Source organism: Microtus pennsylvanicus, chromosome 9 (genome assembly GCF_037038515.1).
Source record: "Microtus pennsylvanicus isolate mMicPen1 chromosome 9, mMicPen1.hap1, whole genome shotgun sequence".
In the NCBI taxonomy this organism is placed as follows: domain Eukaryota; kingdom Metazoa; phylum Chordata; class Mammalia; order Rodentia; family Cricetidae; genus Microtus; species Microtus pennsylvanicus.
The window spans coordinates 84,221,221-84,244,219 of record NC_134587.1 but is presented as its reverse complement, the minus strand read 5'-3'; the positions used below and the strand labels follow the sequence as shown (position 1 = coordinate 84,244,219).

Sequence of the window (22,999 nt, the reverse complement as noted above, 5' to 3'; positions counted from 1 at the left end):
CTCTCTGTGCACTGCAGTGTCCCTAATGCTCTCTGTGCACTGCATAGTGTTCCTAATGCTCTCTGTGCACTGCATAGTGTCCCTAATGCTCTCTGTGCACTGCACAGTGTCCCTAATGCTCTCTGTGTACTCCAGTGTCCCTAATGCTCTCTGTGCACTGCACAGTGTCCCTAATGCTCTCTGTGCACTGCATAGTGTTCCTAGTGCTCTCTGTGCACTGCACAGTGTCCCTAATGCTCTCTGTGTACTCCAGTGTCCCTAATGCTCTCTGTGCACTCCAGTGTCCCTAATGCTCTCTGTGCACTGCACAGTGTCCCTAATGCTCTCTGTGCACTGCACAGTGTCCCTAATGCTCTCTGTGTACTCCAGTGTCCCTAATGCTCTCTGTGCACTGCATAGTGTTCCTAATGCTCTCTGTGCACTGCATAGTGTCCCTAATGCTCTCTGTGCACTCCAGTGTCCCTAATGCTCTCTGTGCACTCCAGTGTCCCTAATGCTCTCTGTGCACTGCACAGTGTCCCTAATGCTCTCTGTGCACTGCATAGTGTTCCTAATGCTCTCTGTGCACTGCATAGTGTCCCTAATGCTCTCTGTGCACTGCATAGTGTCCCTAACGCTCTCTGTGCACTCCACAGTGTCCCTAATGCTCTCTGTGCACTCCACAGTGTCCCTAATGCTCTCTGTGCACTGCATAGTGTTCCTAATGCTCTCTGTGCACTGCATAGTGTTCCTAGTGCTCTCCGTGCACTGCATAGTGTTCCTAATGCTCTCTATGCACTGCACAGTGTCCCTAATGCTCTCTGTGCACTGCACAGTGTCCCTAATGCTCTCTATGCACTGCATAGTGTTCCTAGTGCTCTCCGTGCACTGCATAGTGTCCCTAATGCTCTCTGTGCACTGCACAGTGTCCCTAACGTTCTCTGTGCACTGCATAGTGTTCCTAATGCTCTCTGTGCACTGCATAGTGTCCCTAATGCTCTCTGTACACTGCATAGTGTCCCTAATGCTCTCTGTGCACTGTACAGGGTTCCCAATGCTCTCTGTACACTGCATAGTGTCCCTAATGCTCTCTGTGCACTGCATAGTGTCCCTAATGCTCTCTGTACACTGTACAGGGTTCCCAATGCTCTCTGTACACTGCATAGTGTCCCTAATGCTCTCTGTGCACTGCATAGTGTTCCTAATGTTCTCTGTGCACTGCATAGTGTTCCTAATGCTCTCTATGCACTGCATAGTGTCCCTAATGCTCTCTGTGCACTGCACAGTGTTCCTAATGCTCTCTGTACACTGCATAGTGTTCCTAATGCTCTCTGTGCACTGCATAGTGTTCCTAATGCTCTCTGTGCACTGCATAGTGTCCCTAATGCTCTCTGTGCACTGCATAGTGTTCCTAATGCTCTCTGTGCACTGCATAGTGTCCCTAATGCTCTCTGTACACTGCATAGTGTCCCTAATGCTCTCTGTGCACTGCACAGTGTTCCTAATGCTCTCTGTACACTGCATAGTGTTCCTAATGCTCTCTGTGCACTGTACAGGGTTCCCAATGCTCTCTGTACACTGCATAGTGTCCCTAATGCTCTCTGTGCACTGCATAGTGTCCCTAATGCTCTCTGTGCACTGCATAGTGTCCCTAATGCTCTCTGTACACTGCATAGTGTTCCTAATGCTCTCTGTGCACTGTACAGGGTTCCCAATGCTCTCTGTACACTGCATAGTGTCCCTAATGCTCTCTGTGCACTGCATAGTGTCCCTAATGCTCTCTGTGCACTGCATAGTGTTCCTAATGCTCTCTGTGCACTGCATAGTGTTCCTAGTGCTCTCTGTGCACTGCATAGTGTCCCTAATGCTCTCTGTGCACTGCACAGTGTCCTTTAAAACCAGACAGTGGACTAATTTTAGCAAGTTAGTAGTTGATTGACCTCTCTGGTAGAGTGTAAACAAAAGCGGAAAAGACAGAGGTTTCAAAAATATGAATAAAGTGGGCATTCAGGAAAAGTATCTATGGAGTTGTTTGCTATAATGTACTACGTTTCTCTGTAGGTGAGGACTGGCAGCCTTTGTTATAGAGGAGGCACTTGATAACCCTTTACACTTACGTGAGTTTTCAACTTTAAATTCACTTTAGATAAGAAAAACAGTAGAAATTACAGGGAAGAGACTGCTTAAATTCTTTAAAAACTTCTGCTTCTTTAAACTATAAATATTTAACGTATTGGAATGTCATCATGTTTCAACTAAAATTGGGTAGACAAAATACAGATAACGTTCTGACTTACAAAGTGAAAACACAGTACTTTTAAGGGAAAATCAGTTCCCTTAGTAACTGTAACCTTTGACATGAAACACTGGCCCTGCTTCTCTCTCTCCAAATCCAGCAGGAAACCTTGCCTCTTCCACCTAAAAGGCACCTGCAGCTGTGGTCTTGTGGAAGAATCTGTGTGTTCACTGCTAGAGATGCTTGAGTTTTGCATGTCTTTTTCTGTGTGTGTGTGTGTGCGCGCGCGTGCGTCTGTGTATGTGTGTGTGTGTGAATACGTGTGTGAGTATGTGCGCAACTGCAGGCTCTTGATGGTCTATGCAAGCATTTCCCAAGGGATGATTTCTACATCAGGATTTCTAGACCCAAGCCAATTGTAAACGGATTAAAAACGAAAGTTCTCGGGCCCAACACGGACCTACGCAGTCTGAGCGTAACTGGAACTAGCCTCCATGTTTTCAGCAGCTGTCCACAATACTTAAAAAACAAGTAACGAAAAGACATGCAAATGTTTTCATATGCACTCACACTGTGAACACACATTTCCCCCAAAGGAAAGTCACCAAACCTCCCCAAAATATGAACTACTTTAATAACAGGACAATAGGTAGAAACACGTCACCCCACTGACAGTCACTTGGAAGCACAAACACAAAACATGAGCACTTATACCTTCTTTATTCACCATGTCAACGACAGGGTTGACAAGGTGTATTACAGTCACTATGGAAGCTTGGAAAAAGGCACAAAAAGAGCAATTAGGAAAATCCTTATTTAGTAGAAAACAGTGCGATAAATAAAATTTCTTAATTTAATGCAATTTATCCCCTAATTTAAAAATGTACAATGCTTTGATACCATTAGGCAATTATGCACGACCCCTGCACTCCCCCACTAGTTGCGGGTCTCAGGACATTTCTAATCAGCTGTATACAGGCTAGTTACTATCAATCAAGTGCATGAAACAGCTATGTTTTAGTGGATGTTAGAGGAAAAGCTTCGACTAAGTATGTCCTACAGTTCTAATTATGGGTTATATCAGGGAAGAAAACAATTCAGATCTACATCTCCTGAACAAACGATTATACATTCAAAGAACTAGTATATTGCCTGAGAATAAGGAAATCTAGGGAGATACATGTGCAACAAAAATATAAGATAACTACATAACATAAACTGGTTGCGTCCCTTTTGCTTAGAGTGTATTTCTCGTCTCACAGATACTGTATAGACATCTTCTGCATTTGTGTAAGATTAGCTTAAAGTACCAACGTCAGCATAAATGTGCATGTAAACAGTTGGTACGTTCTAATCCCGGGATCTAATGACTGTTTTACCTAATAAAGGAAAAACAAACAAACAAAAGCGTCCTGCTGTCATTAACGCTCATATGAAGAGGAGGTGGAGGTTTCCCGAATTAGCTGGGTGGGCTGAGTGGACTGGACAGGCTTGTAAAAGGGAGCCATCCCAGCTGTGGGTGCAGCTTGGCATTTTTACTACAGGTACTGAATGGGAAGCAAAGTGAACTGTGAAAGCTAAGAGCCTGAATTAGCAAGAAGGTGAATGACTGCTAGGCACTGGAGAACAAGGAAGCGGAGAGTTTGCAAAGATGCAGCTCTACTGACACCTGCCTCCAGCCCCGAGACACAGTGGACTCGTATACTACAGAACCACCCAAGAACTACTCGTGATCTCTTGGGCTGCTAAGCATACGCTAACTACTTCCGTGGTTGAGAAAACTACTGACGACGTGTCAAGTGCACACTCGGCACAGACTTGAACTTTGTGGCTGACAATGAACGCCACGATCAAACCACCAATGGTCCTGTGCAGACCTTCCCCACACTGCTTCACCTAAAAACTTTTATAACTAACCTGGCAGTACTTTGCAAAAGCATCTGAATATTGTTAAGAGTGAGGTTTAAAAGAAAAAAGAAAGGAAATACTGACAATTCTCAAAAGTATTTTTGAATGGCATTTAGGGGACAAAGTCTAAATCATATAAGTTGGCAGTACAAACTTTTGAAAACTGAAACTAATGGGAGAAATAATTTTGTTTTATTCTTATTGGTTTAATAACCAACAATACATCTATATTCTCCACCCAGGAGTAAATAAGGATATTCTTTAAATGCTAAAACATGCTTGAAATCTTCAGGAGATAGAATACATTCACCTTTAACGAGGGCGTTGCAAAGTTCTATAGACAAGCAGACCCAGGGACCCAGAGATGCGATTCACTATAAATTATACTGCTCTGATGACGGACTATTGTTATTTTGGACTATGTTATGTTATTTTGAAACTGACAGTTATTAGCAAATCTCTTCTTTACAATGTTAACATATCCTTAATATGTAAACACATTGCATAAATTAAAATTGAGCATACAATTCTGAGATTCAATCTTTTCCAGGAGACAATCACTATCACAATACTGATCATTTCCCGTACGTGTGCTGATACAGCGAGGCTGTCTACGTCAGTACGATGCATCCTGGGGAAACCAGACAAACACAGCTGGTGTCCTAGATCCCACTGCAAGCCTTCTTCATTAGAAATATAATCCAACTTACTAGCCATCTCTTACACTCTGCTCTCAGTCAGTGTGCTCTGATCCAAATGGGAGCTGGGGCAGCAGTGGGGTGGGGAGGAGACAAATAAAACCTTGTAATACCAAAGGTGTGATGGAAAGTGAACATTTCAGACTTCTACACATCAGAGGGTGCACATACGTGTGTGTGCATTGCAAGGTCAGAAACAAAAACAACAAACAAACAAAAAAAAAAAACAAAGCTTTTGTAACACTTACTGCTATGCACAAAAAAGTACAAATAACACAAGAACAGCCAAACAGTTGAAATTAACTATTTTTTCTTTCCTATTGTTATAGTTAAAATAGCATTTCAGTAAGAATACTGTTTTGTTTTGCAATGCTAGGGACTGAACCCAGGCCCCTGTCTACGCTAGGCAAGTACCCTATGACTGAACTATCTTTCAATATTTTCCCTGGCACAAGTTCACGTAAGCACTTATACCGTAGTATACATTTACGCCAAGGGAAACGGGACATTTTCCTACTTAATCAGGGAACCCGGTCCACCTACATCACTACAGAACACCATGAACATGAACAGCATTTTCCAAGTGGCCACAGCCCATCACCCGGACACTCACCATTGTCGTCACAGGACTCTGACTGGAAGGAGCTAAGGGACTGCACCTCGGACAGGCTCTCCCGGGCACTGTAGGGCTGGGAGGGCTTTTCCTCCAGGGGCTTCTTGGAAAGACAAGGATCGAGATCCACCACTTTGGCTGAAAGGAAGGCAGGGCAGGTGAGCAGTGAGTTCCCTCGGGTTCATAGTCTATAAGCAAGCACCCAGCCATGCTTAGTGCCTGAGCTATGGAACGGAGGTGAGAGAGCTAAGGAAGCATCCCAGAGACGAAACAATAAAAAGGCCTACAGATATTCTCAAAAGACTCAACAAATTAGAATTTCTCCATAAAGAAGCCTGTGAAGAGGTGTTGAACCAAAATTCATCCTAAAGTAGCATATATAGCTGGCTTTTTCTAAAGCTTCAGGTATGTGCTAAGCCACTATGACAAACACCACTCATAGGAAACTCAACTACCTTGTCTGGATGTAATAAAAAATTAATTAGCGTAGGAACGACACATTATATAATGATTATAAATATAGTAAGTATATAAGCGAACAAATAATTAACTAAAAGCTATTAATAAAAATTAATTAGCATAGCCTACCCATTACTTCTTGTTATAATCAAACACCCCAAATCATAGTTGAGAATGTGTATTGTTTATAAAAGTGAAATGATGCTTCCAGAATATCACTTAGAGCACGATTAGATCTAATTTACTAAGAAAACTCCAAGCTCCCAGGCCCAGCTAGGAATGGGAATAAGCATTACGGCCAGCCACCCCAGTGCCACCCCAGTGGCCCTCGAGAGGTGGGAACGTGTTCTTACCGTCATAGTCAAAATCCCAGCTAGGCTTCTGTATGGAGTCACTGTCCGACGGGGAGTTGGAAGGTGGTGGTGGGGGCAAGTTTGGAGCTACGCTGCACACGGCCACAGCTTTCCTGTGTCCGTGCATAGACTCGGGGTTGAAAGTACTGAATTCTGGATGCTCTGGGATGGCGGAGCCTTCGAAAGAATTGCGGTCAAGATTGTTTCTAGAGTCACTTGGAATGCTCGGAGTGTAGGAGATGGGGCGGACAGGCACCTGGGGTGGTATGTCGGAGTAAATGTTCTTGTTCAGCTTAGAATCGAAATAAGGTCTCTGTAAGAAAGCCGTGGTTGGCCCCAAACGTTTGTCTTCCGGTTCAGCCTGGGGTTTCTTTTTCCGACTGATCATCTTCCGGCAGAGGACGAACACCACCACCAGCAGGAAAATCCCGGCTACAAACACAATAATTCCTATCCCTTCAGCCAGGCCAATGTTCCAGGGCGTGGACACGTACAGGTTGGGCGTGGCGTCCTCACAGTGCTTTCCTCTGTACTCGTGGCTGCAGTTACACTGATAGGAGCCATAGGTGTTCTCACAAAGGGCGCCGTTCCGACAGGGGTTCCCAGCACATTCATCGATGTCACTCTGACACCTGCCAGGGAGAAGAGCGAGAGATCGCTGAAACAGATATCAGACCACGCCAGTCCCGTCATCCGTCAGAATGAACACGAAGTAACACCCCTTCCTTCAGAAGAGATGCCAAAACGAAGTGAATGGTAAAACAATCAGAAAACAACAAAAAATAGAAAGTAGAGCAAAGGCCGGGCCTTTTGTAGAATACTTAGTCATTCGCTCATACACTGCATGGATAGTTGAGGGGTAACCATACCAAGCAATGTCTACCTACATTTCTCCAGAGTTAACAGATTACTAAATCAATTCAACGGGCTAAAACCTCAGCTGTTTCAAGGCCTGACAGTCAGTCTACCATTCAGAAATGGGGACGATGAGATGCACTGTCATAAGGAGTGTGTGCTGCACACTGTTCTTGTGGGCCAGAGGGAATTCAGTGAAAACGGTCCTGTCTGGGACTGAGAGAGCGCTGTGGGACCTCGGAAGGGGTAGAACACACACTTCCCATTTTAAAATGTTACGTCTTCCAGAATTGTCTTCCTGGGCATGTCACCCTCACGGAATAGACCACAAACCGTCCCTTCTGCTTTTCTAAACTGGGACGTGCAGGACTGTGGTGCGCCTCTACTCCTCATGCCTAGAGGGCTTTCTCATTTGGGGAAAAAAAAACTATTGGAAAATCATGAGCAATTGAATAAAAACTCTGAATACTGGCATATTTTTGTCAAATATAGAGGAATATTTATTGATCAGGGTTGGGAAAAAAATCAGCTAATGAACTGGGACCGCATAACTAGAGGCAAAATTCAGGACGCGAATGACCGCAGGACAGTGATAGAGAATCACTCCAGGCAGGCCATGCACTCACAGCGTAACGAGGCTGAAGGACACTTATCTCAATCTTCTGTGCTAGGCACGTAAAATTACGTGTCCTCAGGAGCTCTCGGCTGTTGCTGAGACACGGTCTTACTACACAACCCTGGCTAACCCAGAACTCACTACTTAGACCACAGGGATTCACCTGCTTCTGTCTACTGAGTGCTGGGATTAAAAGAGTATGCCACCGTGCCCGACTCCACTAACTTTTCAAAAGAGAATTGACAAATGACTTGCCAAATACAAAGCTGCATCTGAGATTAGAGGTTCTGGTACACTTTTCCCTAAGATATATAGGTGCATAGTCTTTCGTGAACTCTAAATGTCTAAACATCTAAGTCATAACCCCTCTTAGGCGTCTAATGGGGTTACAAAGGAAAAACCAGGAAGGTTTAGATGCTGGATCAATGCTGGTAACAAAACACTGGGAGAAACAGTCATAAGTTTCTCTATCTAGGATACACGGCACTGTGTCACGGGTACCTGCTTTAGAAAACACAATAAACGCAACCAGGTAACCAGTGCACAAGCATTTGCTCCCTGCCAAAGACCCACAGACCTATAAATACCAGCACCACAGGACAGAAGCAGGGTTTTCCAACTGTATAGTAATCTTTTTGATACTTCCTTTGGTCTAGAAGTCCTAAGACCAGTGAGGACCACACATTCTGAAGCATGTAAGTGGCTGAAGTGTTAATAATGGTCAGTACCCTGCGGAAAGGAACAGCTGGTATGAAGCTCGAAAGAAACCATTTACCTTTCTCCCCTAAAGCCCGAGTCACACTGACAGACAGCACCATCCAAACTGTCAAAACATGTTCCACCATTTTTACAGGGCTCATCTTTGCAGTAGGGACTAAGCTGACATCTAAATCAGGAAGAAAAAGAAAACATACAAAACACCCTCATGAGTTCAGCACAAATAAAGACACCAAGCAGAAAGCATCAACAAGTGAAGAACGCAGTGACTTCTCCTCTGCAGAATCCCATGCTCTAAGTATTCGACCTTACCATTTGTTAAGAAAGACAAACCTACCTCTGGCCGGTGTACAGCCCCCGACACTGACAAACGAAGCCTCCGTTGTCCACTATGCAGGTGCCACCGTAGAGGCAGGGGTTGGAAGAGCACGGGTTAATGCTCACCTCACAGTACACCCCTACGTACAAGGCACTGCACTTGCAGTAATAACCTACGCAGCGGGGAAAGAACGAAAACACCAGTTACTCGAAGACCAGGAAAGGTTTCATGTGCTTTTACCTTTGCGTTAAGTGAAGACACAGCCCCCCAAATCTATGAAAGGCAGTAAAATATCCGTTCTCTCTGGGTGAAGAGCTATCCATATGGGGAGCCGTCTTCCTACTGCCATGGGCTGCGTATCTCTCATCCAAGATTCCGGAATCGGAAAGGACACAGACTTTAGAGGTTTTTACATTCAGGAATATTTTTTATAGATTTTACTGGTGGAACATTTCCAAACTGGAAATCTGATACCCCCCAAATGCCCCAAACCCTGGAAATTTGAATAACATACTGGCAGCCAGAAAGTTCTGGATTTTGTAGCATTTTAGATTTTGGATTTTAAAATTTAACACATTCATCTTGGATAAGCTCAACAGAGACGTGATAAAATATTCATGACTATATTTAATTAATGATAATTGCACAAGGCTAATGGGTCAAATGCACTGAGCCCTGGTGAGCACACACACAAGCGATACCATTCAATGATGTGTTAATACCCACAAGTATTATTTCCAATGATATGCCTTTAGGGAACACGGCAAGACAGTATGTCTCTGTTCCCTTACAGGCTAGACACGGCTCTAATTTATCTTTGGCCATGGACACTGCTGCAGGAGGAAAAAGAACATGGTAAACAAACACTGGCCCCTCAGACTGGCCCAAAGTTACAACACACGATGCTTAGTTCTGACTGCACTATCTGTGGCAAACACAAGAAGTGACGTCATCGAGTAAAAGGAGGCACACCAATGCTACCTGGGAAAACTGCTTTGAAATGGACGCATGCCCAGCATCCGGGTGACCATAGCGGTACGAAGCCTACCTCCAGTAGGTGAGGGGTTGCACACGCCTCCATTCTGGCAAGGGTTGCTGGAGCAGTCTTCTGTGGCTGATAATAAGCACCCGTGAGATAAATCCACCCATTCTTCGATGTGTGCGTAGGCTCTTGGCTTGTTATTCAAAGGCAGCTCCTGCCCATTTAAATAAATAGAGTCCATGCAGCCCCTGAAACCATTGGCGACTTGGGAGCTTCTTCCATGCTTTGTTCCTTGCTGGCGGAGGTGGCCGCCAAAAAACACATAGTTATCCAGGTTCAGGGTTTTCAGGGCCCCTGGGGCAGTGCCCGAGGCAGTGTGGACTTCGTCTAGAACCAATTTAGCATAGTTTCCCTCCACTTCAAGGGACACTGCGTGCCACTGCCCGTCGTTGACTTGAATGCTTTGAACGGAGACAATCCCAGGGCCACTTCCACAGTCAAATTTGTACTGCAGTCTTCCAGCGTGGATCTACAACAGAATAAATACCGTTCACACCAATCACATACCGTCCTCAAGGGCAGTCCGTGAAGGAACCCTTCTACAGGAAGGGTATGATTAGCCAATGAGGGGAGAAGCAAGGCAAACTTGTGACTGGGAGCTAAAGAGCACAAACTCATTTATCTATTTATACAAATGACATAAATGGATCATCTGGGGGCTCCCAAAAGCCAATCACATATCCAAAAATAACATGGAAGTGATTAATAATTAACAGTTGAACACATGCAGCCTACATATACACACAAAATATCATACAGGATCTCTCTATACACTATGGTAATATCAGGAAGATATAAGGGACAGACTTGAGTGTTGGCTGTCACGTGTCTAAAAAAACGTTTGTTAAAGAACATCAGAAGTAAATTTCTTTGCTACTGGGTGGCAGAAAGATGGGAAGCATCTATTGGCTTTACTAGACAGAAAAAATTTTGATCCCACCCAAGTGTCAAAAATTATTCAGGCCACGAATCCCTGAGACATGGAATAAACCCATCTTTCTTTCTCCGTTTTCAATGGAACAGTCAGAACGTAAAATAGAATTTACATTCATAGTCTTGCACAACCTGAGGAGGAAGGATGTATGAACACACACCTCCAGGATACTGTAGTCGGTTCCCCGAGCGTACATCACCACTGCATGGGAAGAGTAGGTTCTTAGCCGCATGGCCAGTTTCATCTCCAATTTGTTTTCATTTTCCATCAGACGGTATTTTACAAAGCTGTTTCCGGTAAAGGTTATGGATGAACTCCCTAAGGATTACAGAAGAACAATTCTATCAGCACCGAACTTTAGTGCATTATTAAAAGCATGATCCCTCTCTTTCCCCAGAGGCTGGCTTCTGTTTTTTAAATTTAAGATTATAGCAATGGGAAGCATCTATTGGCTTTACTAGACAGCACAGCACAACTGACTTTCCACGTGGAAGAGAATGACAGCACTCTATCACAGAGAAATAAGTTCTAAAATAATAACAGAACTAAATATAAAACTGTCCTATGGAAGTTATTAGGAGGCAATTTCAGAAAATAGTGATGTAGCCGCGAGGTGATTTGGCAAAACCTGTCAAGCAAAACACACAACAATCCCCATTTCAAGGAAGATGAAAATCGTATCAGCCTCCAGAAATGAAAATTAAGTTATGCAGAACTGACTAAACAAAAATTCAACTTCAAAATGACAAAAGGCACATTTAACGAAACAAAGACCAATACCAAGAAGGGAGGGTAAACTGCAATAGGAAGCATGCTAATATTCATAATTCATAAAGAGTTATAGACATTCAAAAACAGACAGCCCAAGAGGTAAGCCACACGACAGGAAAGGCTAACACCAACTAATTATCAGTGATTCCTTCCTTCAGCAGCAAGAGAAGTTAGACATTTAAGTAAATATTCTAGGCCCACTAAGGAGGAAATATGGCTTTTAATTGAAAGCTTTCAATATAGATAAGTAAATGAGAACTTCATGGATGGCTAGAAAAAAATGGGAATTATTAGTTCAATTTTTTTTCAAAACTAATATAACAGTATACCTAAGTTTTTAAAAAATATATTTAATTTTTGACAGTGGATTTTGGTTTTAGAACATGATGAAACAGAGCAGGGAAAGCCCCAGCATGGACAAATGAACTTCAGAAGATTTTTAGCAGGAAAGACAGATTACAGCCTCCATCCAGAGAGAATGGTGACCTGACCCAGCTATTAAAACAAGTGAGGATTACATATAATGGGCTGGGAACATGGCCTTAGAGAGCTAGGCAGGGGAATAAAATAAGAAGTTGAGGGCTGTGGTAGAAATCAGGATTGGAGAGAGAGCAAAAAGGAAAAACGAAGCTCTGAAGATTTTTACGGCCACCGAGAAGGGCTCAGGGCCAAGCGCTAGCTCAGGGTTCTCGTCTCCGTTCACCTCTGCACTTAGCTTGCTGCGATAAACAGGAGAACAAACACGGAAACGTTCTAAGTGACAATGGTTTGAAACGAACGCACACCTGGTCACGGGAGCGCTCACCTGGACATTTACCAAGCCCGCCCCCAGGACACACGCAGCTGTACTTCTCCTCCCTGGGGTCAGGGACACATTCGGAGCCTGCAGGACACGGGTTTTCTTCACACCCATGGTGGACAGGCGGGCATTTCCCATCTTTGTTTAGAAAAACAGGAGGAAGAAACGTGAGAACACAGGAATAAATAAAAAGCAGCAGCAGCTCATTACTGATCTATTTATTTATTGTCGTGGCCCTGGGGGGTTGAACCTCCAGCCTCCCGTCTGCTAGACTTAGCACTCTCCCACTGGCTTACCTGGCTTACATTTATCTCCAGCCCTTTTCTCAGTTTCGAGACAAGATATCATTGCGTGGCCCAGGCTAACCTGGACTGATTATTTAGCCTAGGGTGGCTTGGAATTTAACACATCTTCCAAGTAGCTGGGATCATAGGACTAGGATTACCAGGTCCGGCCATGAAACACTCTTCTTCTAATTTTTTTTTAAAAATTAATTTAATTTTATTTATCATGTGTATAGATGTTGTGTGATATTTTGTTTGTGCTCTGACAAATAAAGCTTGCCGAGAGATCAGAGGGCAGAGCTAGCCACTAGTTAACCATAGAAGCTGGGCAGTGGTGGCACACACCTTTAATCCCAGTATGCCCTTTATTCCTGATATCTGACTCCTGGTTTTCATTGATTAGGACTAATTAGATTTATGCTTCATATGGATGCTTCGCCTGCATGTATATTTGGGCACCTGGTCCCCATGGAGACCAGAAGAGGGCATCCCTGGAACAGGAGTTTTACAGGTTGGGTGATGATGTGGGTTACCAGGTGCTGGAGATCAGACCGGAGTCCTCTGAGCCATCTCTCCAGTGCCCCCGAGAGAGAACATTCTGTAACCATCAGTTTCACACTCGTGCGTGCTCTTACCTTTGCAGAGACACACAGCTGTTCTGTGGTGTCGGGGGGTCACAAAACTCAGCCTGGCTGTGCTATGTGTCGACATGATGTTCTCATCCACAGACACCTTCTCATCACAGAACTTCCACGGGCAGTCCAGCCCTGCGCACAGCTTCTGGAACACGTCCAGTATCCTCACACCAATGATCTCCTCGATGTCGGTCACAGAAGAATTAATCTTGTGCAGAAGCTGTCTTGTTGAAACCTGAGTGCTCCCTGACTTCTCGACAAAGAGTAATACGTCCAGATGCGAGTGCGGGTCGGAGGGCTGCAGGCTAACTATCTGGATGTCGTTCTTCCTAACACCCAGGATGTTCCGCAAAGCCCGCTGGAAGTTGCGCCAATAGTCGCCGACGAATTCTTCCGGGGTGAGGTTGGCGAAGCGAATGGCAATGGTGTGGTTCAGCATCTCCTGCGTCACTTGCTGGATGTGCACGGTGATGTCGGCCACGGTGGTAAACTTCCCATCTGTCACGCTGACGTTGAGAATGTACTGGCCGATGTCAAGTTTTCGGTGTGCAATCAGCTTGCCCCCCGTGCTGGACACCGAGAACAGGCCGTCCATGTGGGGATCCAGACTGTACGTCAGTGTGTCGTACACGTCCTGGTCAGTTGCGTGGATCTTTCCTATGACCCCACCTGAATATTCCTCTCCGAAAGCAGTGATGAAAATCTCTAGTGGCAAAATGGCAGGAGGGTGGATGCTTTCCTCAATAACCCTAATGTCAATGTGCGTCAGCGAGGACAGCGGAGGTTTCCCATTATCAGACACCTACAAAAATAGAAGTTGCCTCAGTCCTTGTCACAACTACTCGATCAACATCTAGGTGTTTTGCTTAAGTTCTGCAAACTTATCAACTGTTTATCAACAGGAGCCCACCAAGGAAAGGACAGCTATTTTGTCGCTTACACATACAGACACTAAGTTCCACACCTGCCTATGAAAAGGTAACCTAAGTGCAACTAGGCCAAAACTGAAAGTGCATTGGGGAAAACAAACTATATTCTCTTTTGTTTTCCGTAACACGTAAGGAAGCTGTTCTCTATGAATCCAAGCGAAACCACGAAGAAAGACTGTGATACCTTAACGTGCAGAAGGTAATGGTCCTTCTCTTTCTTCTTTATGGCCGCAGCCGTCAGGAGGACCCCATGCTGGTTCACTTCAAATGTGTTATCATCATTTCCACTCACAATAGTAAAGAAGAAGGGGGGACCATTGTGAGAAGAGTCCTTGTCTGTGACTACCAGCTTCAGGACGCTGACTCCCACTGGCTTGTTCTCCTGCATGATGTCAAACAGAACAAAAGCTGTCCACACAACCAAGTGGATACGGTAAGGGACACGTGAGGCTTTCTGATAAGCATATGGACAATAAAAAAAAAAAACCTTCCTGCTGATAAATCAAGGAAGAGGAGAGAGAGCTGGAGACATGAAGGACATGGGAGAGGGATGGGGTCTCCAAGGGGTGGGGAGGGTGGAACAGGACCCATGGGGGTTAGGGGAGAAGTAGCAGGCAAGAGGACAATGGGGGAAGGGAGGGGAAATCAGAGCATTAGAAGATTATAAAAAGTTCTTCCTAGTTAATCCCAGATCAGTGAGAATATCTTTATAAAGAACAGAGCACGAAACGGATGAACGTTGACCTGTGTCTTGTAAACGACTCTTCTAGACTAAGAAGGAATCCTCTAATCTCATCTGTTCCAGTTTTTTTAAACCATGGTCTGTGTCAAACGAGAGCCAGTGAAAAGATGGAAGGGGCCACACCCCCCAGCACACCACCCCCTTACCTGGATGATGACACTGTAGTTGTCTCTAGAGAAGAGAGGTGCGTTGTCATTGACGTCGGACACATCGATGTTGACTGTGGTTGTGTTGACTCGGGGTGGACTGCCGTTATCAGCAGCTTGCACCGTAAGGGTATAACCTGAGATCTGCCCAACGGAAACACAGAACCCCCATTCATTTGCACGGGGCCAATCAACTGGCAATCACGGACCTCATTTGCCAAGCTTTTGTCTAGGCAGCGCCCTATGATTAAAAATAAAATCTCCCAACCAGTGCGTGTACTATTTTCTCAACAGAAATAGCTATCAACAAGAAGCAGATTCTCTGATGTCTCCCATTGGGGTCTTATTCAAATGCTTGGTTTTAGAACCTCTTACAGTCTCCTATTAGAAACAAGGAGACAAATTATGGAGATGACAGGGGAAACTGCTGCCCTAGCCCAGCGGCTCTTACTTTGGTGATACCATAGATGCCACTTTCCCAAGAAGCTAGCTTGTGCTGAGGCAGAAAGAGACACGTTGCCTCTCACCCTGTGTGCGGATATACGCCAGGTCACCGTCACCTTCAATTTCACACTCGGATTATAGCGAGTTGTCTAAATCCCTCAAGGTAATATTTGTGGCCTCTTGTAAAAGATATCAAGTCAAGTGAGTCAGCTTCCCTGCCAGGACAGTGCCTGTTATGATAGCTTTAGAGTAAGCGTTGGGAGCAGCCAGGGAGATGGCTAAATCCCAGAGCACCGTTCTGTAGGACATCGGCCTAGCGAGATGTTCAACCGTAACATAATTGAGAACTCCACAGGCCTCCACCTTTAACATCTCCTAGTGGATACTAATGTGTCAGAAGAGCCTGGTTCTGTAGTTACAATCACTACATTTCAGGCAGGTATGCTGAAAGGGACCTGCAGTTCCAGCCTCAGTGAGTTTGAGGCAAGATCCTGCGCTTAAAAAAAGTCACTTACTCTGCCTAGTATAATTGAATTTTCTATGCTTAACAGTCGTGTTTCACAGACTCTTCAGTAACTCAGGGAAAAAAAATCTGGAGTTGAAACTTTAATCAACTTCAAGATATTTCTATTTTAATATGTGATTTCCTGGGATGAGGGTTCCTTTTGGGGACCTCACATTATACCACACAGATACGAACACAACACGTTAGTGCTTTGTCGACAGTTTAAATGCCTTTTGCAAGCTTACCGTTTCCCGGTCTAGGGGCTTGGTCACTTTCACTTCTCCTCTGACGGGGTCAATCGTAAATGGACTTCCTTGGTTCCCTTCTATAATTGAGTAGTGGATGTGACTGTTTGAAGGGCCATCAGCATCATCAGCCATAATCTAGGAAATATCACTCTCGTTTAGGAAACAGCTAAGGAAGGGCTGGAAGAAATAACAGCGAGCTGTTTTATGGCCGTTACTCAAAGCCAATAACCAGCTCAACAAGGACCTTCTAAAGATTCAGCAGGACGACGCTAGGTGAGCACTCTAGAGCCAAGTTATGTCCTCTGGCTGAACAGTTCAACGCGCTACCACATTTAAACAGAACCAGTAGAAGAACTGGAATGATTTTACTGGTTGCTCCTTAAAGATGCAGAAGAGGCAAGCAGCGAGGAAAACCACGCACCGTAATGACCGACTGCTCAAGGGCCGCGTCTTCACTGACCACCGTGGTGTAGGTGTCCTGGCTGAACACTGGGGTGTTATCGTTGATGTCCGTGATGTTGATGTTCACCGTCGCCACGTCACTCAGTGAGGGCGTGCCCCCATCCATGGCTTCCACGGTGAGGTAATATTCGTGGGAGCTCTCATAATCCAGGTTCTCAATGATGAATATGGCCCCTGTATGGAGAGACAGAATTACTTCCGGCACTCCGCAATTCCAGGTTTTTCTTATTACAACATTACCACCTTTAAACGCACTTATTTCTCACTTCAAAAGCAAAACAAAAACAAACAAAAACTGTGTATATTTTCTGGTTTAATTAAATAATTAAAATTAGGATTTTTACCCGCCCAATATCCCCATTTATTTCTTTATCTTCCTTCTATTCTGAGTGATGTCTAATTTTCTGTCCCCGTCAATAATGCTATCTCTGCTTTAAATGACTATAAAGTTTTAAAAATGATGGCAGGTCTCATTCCTTCCTGGACGTAGTTTACCAAAAACTTCAGTTTAAACACAATTTTTTTAAAAAAATTCAACTCAGTGCCTTTTGGTTTTTTTCTTATTGTTATTATTTTCATGCATGTCCTTTTTACAAAGAAGTTTCTGAGGTATTAAATATTAAATATCGTATTAAATATCCCCTCTTACAATGACGGAACACAGGGATACATGCTTCTAATAATAGCAGCTAGAAGGCTGCAGCAGGACCAGCCTGGACAACACACCAATATCCTGCTTCCCATAAACAATCGAATAAATAAAATAAAATCCCTTACTGACTTAACAACACTTGAAACACTTCTCCTTGGCTCATCCTAGTCTATCCTACTTAAAAGAATAGTTGATATAAAATTCCTAAGGACATTTATAACAGACATTAAAAATATATTGTAGAATGGCGTCATTGGACACCTAAGCTTCATCAGAAACAGTCACACACGACAGTCAACTAGGTGTAGTCTGAAAGGGCAAAGTTTTACAATGTCCTGAGAGTTGATAGGTATTTTAGTCTACAGGCTAACACAGCTACACCTCTATTCACAAAGCAGGAGTTAGTAATGCTGACCCCACAAGACTGCTGGCTCGGTGTAATCCAATCTCTGTCAACTAGTGTATGCAGCTGGCATGGTAAAGAAGAACTAACGGATGTCCAGTGTGGGAATTAGGATCTAAGAGGTCAAAAGAATAGTGTGACCGGGGAAGCCACTCCATATGCCTTTGATAATCGGGATAAAATGAGTGGTTACACAAGGTTTATTACCCTAAGCATCCTACCGTGGCAAACCAGGGACACTACACACCATCACTAGACTGGGTGAGAGTCAGCAGCTTTCTACACAGACATGCCAGAAAGAAGTGACTATACAGAATTTGAGTATGGAGCTTCCCAAACCCCTTTCAATCCCAGTCTAAATAACAGAGAGAATACTTGAGTTTTACCTGTTGGGAACACCCAGTAACTAAGGACATGGGACCCATCCCTTAGCATGAAGTCGAGACAGATCCAGCCCTCAGTATGGAATGAGGGCTTCCTCGTTTACAGAAAAGGTTACCTGTTTTAGAATCGATGCTGAATTTTCCGTGTTCGTTTCCACTTATTATTGAGTAGGTGATTTCTGCATTTGCCTCAATATCCCGACTCGCTGCGTACACCCGGAGAACTTCGGTTCCGACGAGAATGTCCTCGGACACGGTGGCACCATATTCACGGTACTCAAACACGGGCGGGTTGTCGTTTATATCCAAAACGGACACGACCACGGTGCCAGTAGCCGTCAGTTTTCTTGGCAGTCCTTGGTCCACTGCTTTCAGAGTGAGAGTATACACTGCCTGTTGCTCTCTGTCCAACTGCTTCTCTAACTGGATAATCCCAGAGAGCTCGTGAACGGAGAACTGCCCATCAGCAGAGTCGATCAATGAGTAGGAAATCTTCCGGTTCAGTCCTGGCAAAGCATAAAATTCTATCAGGTTTCACAGGGAAGAATGTAACATTTTTAAAACGCGGGACATTTTCAAATGATAAAATGCAAACAGATATATTTTAAAGACCCCACCATGTAGATGATCTGAAAACATACTCTGACTTACAAATTTCTAGACTTGACATATGATCCATAGATGGTCAACTTTTTAGGCTCTCACTTAGACTACATGGACAGTAGCCAAGACTTTTTCAATGGAATATTATTTTATTATTTTTTGAGAACTATCTATAATATGTAGTTAGGTAATGTTCACTGTCACTTCGAGCGCCCCCTCGGTCCACATCTATGTTCCTTCCCATCTTCTTATGCTCTTTTCTTTTTAAAAAATAATTCACCATGTCAAATGTGTGCTATTCTTTACTCATGGGTATGGGAGCACCCATCAGAGTGTGGGTGACCAACCAGGGGCCACAGCTTAAAGGAAACTCACTCTCCCTCCATCAGAAGCATAAATTGTCAATAGCTCCTCATCTAGGAATATGGGGCTCGTGAGCCCCTATGCCTTCAATGCTAGTCTTATTAAAATGACATCTATTTGATATTTGGCTTCAGTGACCAAGAATTATTTAAAATGTCACTTTTTAAAAGTCAGTATCAATGACTCCAGAAGATATTCTCTAGTATCGGAATGTCTGAAGGCATACACTCATTTTCTTCACAAATACTTCTGAAAACTGATAAAACTTAAGCAAATATAGTACTTGCTTGCTATGTTCCTATGAATGTAACAATATCTCTACAGCACTACTGATTTATTCCCTAAAAGCACCTCAAAGAGCTAAGGAGGAAGTTAGCAAAATGTAAGCCAGGCATATGAAGGCCACAAGTTCAATCCCCAACACTGGGAGCCAAATTAGTTAACGAAGACAATAACCACAATCTTAGAGACACCGCAGCTATACTGTGGCAGGAAGTTTCCCCGGTGTAATTGTCAGGACTTTAAACGTCATGGAAAACGTCTCAGTTATTGTTACTACAACAATGCTGAGCTCCGTCATGTGCACGAGGAAAAGAAGATGGTCAGACACACTGGAGTATGTTCCACGATCTGGGGAAGGGGGCATCCCAAAGTCTTCTGCACACCCCAAGGGCAGAAGAACAACTCAGTGTCTCGGAGTACCTGCATCTGCATCAGTGGCCTGCACTCTGGTCAACAGTGTTCCCGGCTCCGTGTTTTCAAACACGGTAATGGTGTATGGATCTGCAGTGAATTCAGGGGCGTTATCATTCACATCCTCTAAGGTGAGCACAACAGCAGCCTGACAGGATCTTCCCCCTCCATCGGTGGCCTTGACAAGGAGATGGTAAACTGCCTGCTCCTCGCGATCTAGGAGGGCTAACGTTCTCAATTCACCTAGAGACAAAGAGGAGTTAGGGCATGAACCATGATTATCCATCTTGTTTTCTTCTCCTACAAATACAAAATCCGAACCTTAATTCTCATCTGGAGAAAAATAGTATCAACAATTCCTTACCAAATTAATAAGCTTAAAGATGAAGAAAATATGGATCATTTTCATCACAGAAAATGCCAATTATAAACTGAGGTCCAAAAATTTAAGAAACACACTATATTATATAAGTAAATCAGAAACTTTAAGATACACTCTGAGCTTTTTCTGAGAAACTGAATAACTTGTAAATCCTAAAGTCCATAGTTCAAGTAGCTGACATTATGGCTACTTATTTTTACCTCATTCCAATTTTTATACTTTAAGTTCCTTTCAGGTTTAGATGTCATTTCCACTGCATCAGAACAAATTTTAAAAGAAAAAAATGCAATTTCCAGTCTGGCACATGATCTCATGTCACCTACATACAGGAAATACAAATTAAATTAGTTCCAAACTCCATGCTTACCTGTGTCTGGATTTAGTCTGAACTTTTCTGCACCTGAACCAAATAAAGCATAAGTAATCTCCGCGTTGGACCGGATATCTGCATCTGTGGCAGAGACCTGCACGACCAGTTTCCCAGGAAGGGCGTCTTCAGGAATGGTGTCAGAATATAAAGTCTACAAGACGTTAAACAACACCGTTATAACAGAAGCATTCAAACCGAGCAGTGACTGCCAAGGGAATGACGGAAAAGAAATCATTTCATTTGGCCGCGGAAAACGTGGGAAACGACCGAAGCTAACGCCCAAAGAGCTTTTAAAAGTGATCGCTCTCTGAAAACAGATGTGAAAACAAGGAAGAGCCTTGTAACAGGCACCAGCTCCGTATCCGCAAGTCTGGCCTGACATTTAATCCACAGGATACAGAATATGATGTGTTTCCCAACAGTTTCATTCTTAATTCAAATGCTTATGCGAGAATGTGAAGCGGTAGCCCGGATTTCTCTAAAAACTCGAGGAAGCACATAGCTGTTACATTATATTTACTTAGTTTGAAGCACGGGGATTTACAATGCACAACCAACCATTCATCCCAGAGAACCGAATAACTACAGTTAGAAATGGTCTTCCTGGGATGGGGGGAAACTGGAGCTAGGTAACGGCCAGGCACGTTGGTGGATGCCTGGTTTCCTCTTTCACACAGTTGGACACTTGGTTCCACTTCCAATTATCACGTTAGTCATGCCATAAATAGAACATGAGGGAAAGAGATTATGCTTCTGCTGAATCACTTTTTAGGAAGAGCTTTATACAGGGAAATATATTTTATGGTTCACAAAACTGAGTATTTTGTAACAGTGATAATTATAAGTGGTTGTGTTCCCAATTATATTATTACTCAAGGCAGACTGGTATACTATCTAGAAAATATGAATAGAGAAAAATGTTATATATATATATATGTGTGTGTATATATTTATAAGTAATATACATAGATAGATATAGATATATTATGTATGTAGTCTAAAAAAGCAGATACAGAGCCAGTCACTGTCATCAAATAATGTCATCCAAAAATACAAATACATGGACAGTGCATTCCTTCTGATGATGAATTTTGTGCTTACTCCTCTGAGAACTTGTGGCAATTCTCCTATCTCAGCCAAACGTGCTGGGATACCAGGTGTGTGCCCCTATGTCTGGAACCTTTGCACTGCTGGCAAATGAAGTTGGTATCCCCCCAGCCCTCACCCCCAACACCCCCTGCCTTCATTCTTCCCACTGCAAGGCTTTCCGTTTCTACCCCAGCTCCAGCGATCTCTCCTGCTACGGCTCCACGGCCCCAGTAAAATTGGATCCAGCAGTAGCAGGTCATTCCACTGACCTCTCGGTTTCTCTGGTGTGAACAACCCCTCTGCCTCAAAATAGTCTGCTGAAGCACACCTGGGCTGTGCAGAAAAAGCTGCTGGCCAGATGTTCCCCCCTCCCCCAAACAACTGTATCCTCAAAGGAAGAGATTACCGCTACAAAAAGTTTAGAGAGCATTTTTAGAGTCAGACACTAGAATAACTGGAATAAGAGGCCCGCATTTGACAGTATTTCAGAAAAAAAGTTCCCGATCAACTTAGCATGCCAAGCAGTCTTGAGAGTTTCTCAAGTCCTGTGCATCTGCCTCTCCTCCACCTCAGCAATAAGCAGCTACAACACAAAACACATGTGAATTACAGCGCCTCGACGGCTGTCCTACAGAAGAGGGACAGAGGCGCCCACAGCTGATGCACCGTCCTGAGGGACGCACACTTACCTTCTCACACACTGGGCTGTTGTCGTTGGCGTCGAGAACTTTCACTTCAACCCTGGCTTTGGAAGAGAAGGTGCCGTCGGTTGCTGTGATGGTCAGAAGGTAACTGTCCTTTTGCTCCCTGTCCAGGGGTTTCTTCACGTAGACCTTCCATTCATTTTGTATATTTTCGACAGCAAATTGTCCCAAAGCATCCCCTCCTAGTAAATCAAGAGAGGAAGATGATGGCCAAAACTGTTGGGCTAGAAAGTGAATTAAGTAACCACGAGATAAAAGAAACTATACCAAAAAAAATGTATGACATTATGATTTAAAGGGGATTAAGACCGTTCAAAGTATAATTAAAGTTGATACTTTTCTGTTTTTGTTGCTCTGGTTTTGTATCCTAAGATGGACTGAACTCACTATGTAGTCTCGGCTACAGCCCACACTGGCCTCTCATAAAGAATCCTCCTCCCTCAGCTTCCTTTGAGCTGGGATTACAGGTGTGTGCTATACATACTACTACATATTAGCTTTTCCCTTTATAATAATAGAGGAGCAGTACCATTTCTATTCAAGTATGAGATTAAAGTTTATCAAATAGCTTGTAATAAACCTACACTTTTCCTTTAGATGTTATTTATTAAATACTGTTAAGTTTAACAGAATAAGTCATAGGAGTCTTGGCTGAAACAGCTC

At 43.8% G+C, this 22,999-nt stretch overlaps 1 protein-coding gene across 8 annotated transcripts in view; it reads right to left on the bottom strand.

The window, feature by feature from the left end:
- The window catches only part of Fat1 (FAT atypical cadherin 1), a 117,123-nt gene that overhangs the window by 3,759 nt on the left and 90,365 nt on the right, over positions 1-22,999 (bottom strand). For 4 of the 8 annotated variants that reach the window (XM_075986628.1, XM_075986630.1, XM_075986626.1 and 1 more), the window contains 16 exons: positions 22,322-22,518; positions 20,541-20,694; positions 19,801-20,034; positions 18,249-18,638; positions 16,654-16,868; positions 16,230-16,367; positions 15,036-15,179; positions 14,332-14,529; positions 13,219-14,020; positions 12,306-12,437; positions 10,890-11,047; positions 9,802-10,264; positions 8,772-8,925; positions 8,493-8,603; positions 6,247-6,878; positions 5,435-5,572 (listed from right to left, as the gene is read on the bottom strand). In XM_075986628.1, coding sequence (XP_075842743.1) covers positions 5,435-5,572; positions 6,247-6,878; positions 8,493-8,603; positions 8,772-8,925; positions 9,802-10,264; positions 10,890-11,047; positions 12,306-12,437; positions 13,219-14,020; positions 14,332-14,529; positions 15,036-15,179; positions 16,230-16,367; positions 16,654-16,868; positions 18,249-18,638; positions 19,801-20,034; positions 20,541-20,694; positions 22,322-22,518 — 4,260 coding nt within the window. Of the gene's footprint in view, positions 1-2,929; positions 2,990-4,833; positions 4,887-5,434; positions 5,573-6,246; positions 6,879-8,492; positions 8,604-8,771; positions 8,926-9,801; positions 10,265-10,889; positions 11,048-12,305; positions 12,438-13,218; positions 14,021-14,331; positions 14,530-15,035; positions 15,180-16,229; positions 16,368-16,653; positions 16,869-18,248; positions 18,639-19,800; positions 20,035-20,540; positions 20,695-22,321; positions 22,519-22,999 lie in introns of all 8 variants that reach the window. The other 4 variants (XM_075986625.1, XM_075986624.1, XM_075986627.1 and 1 more) reach the window with 2 other exon arrangements.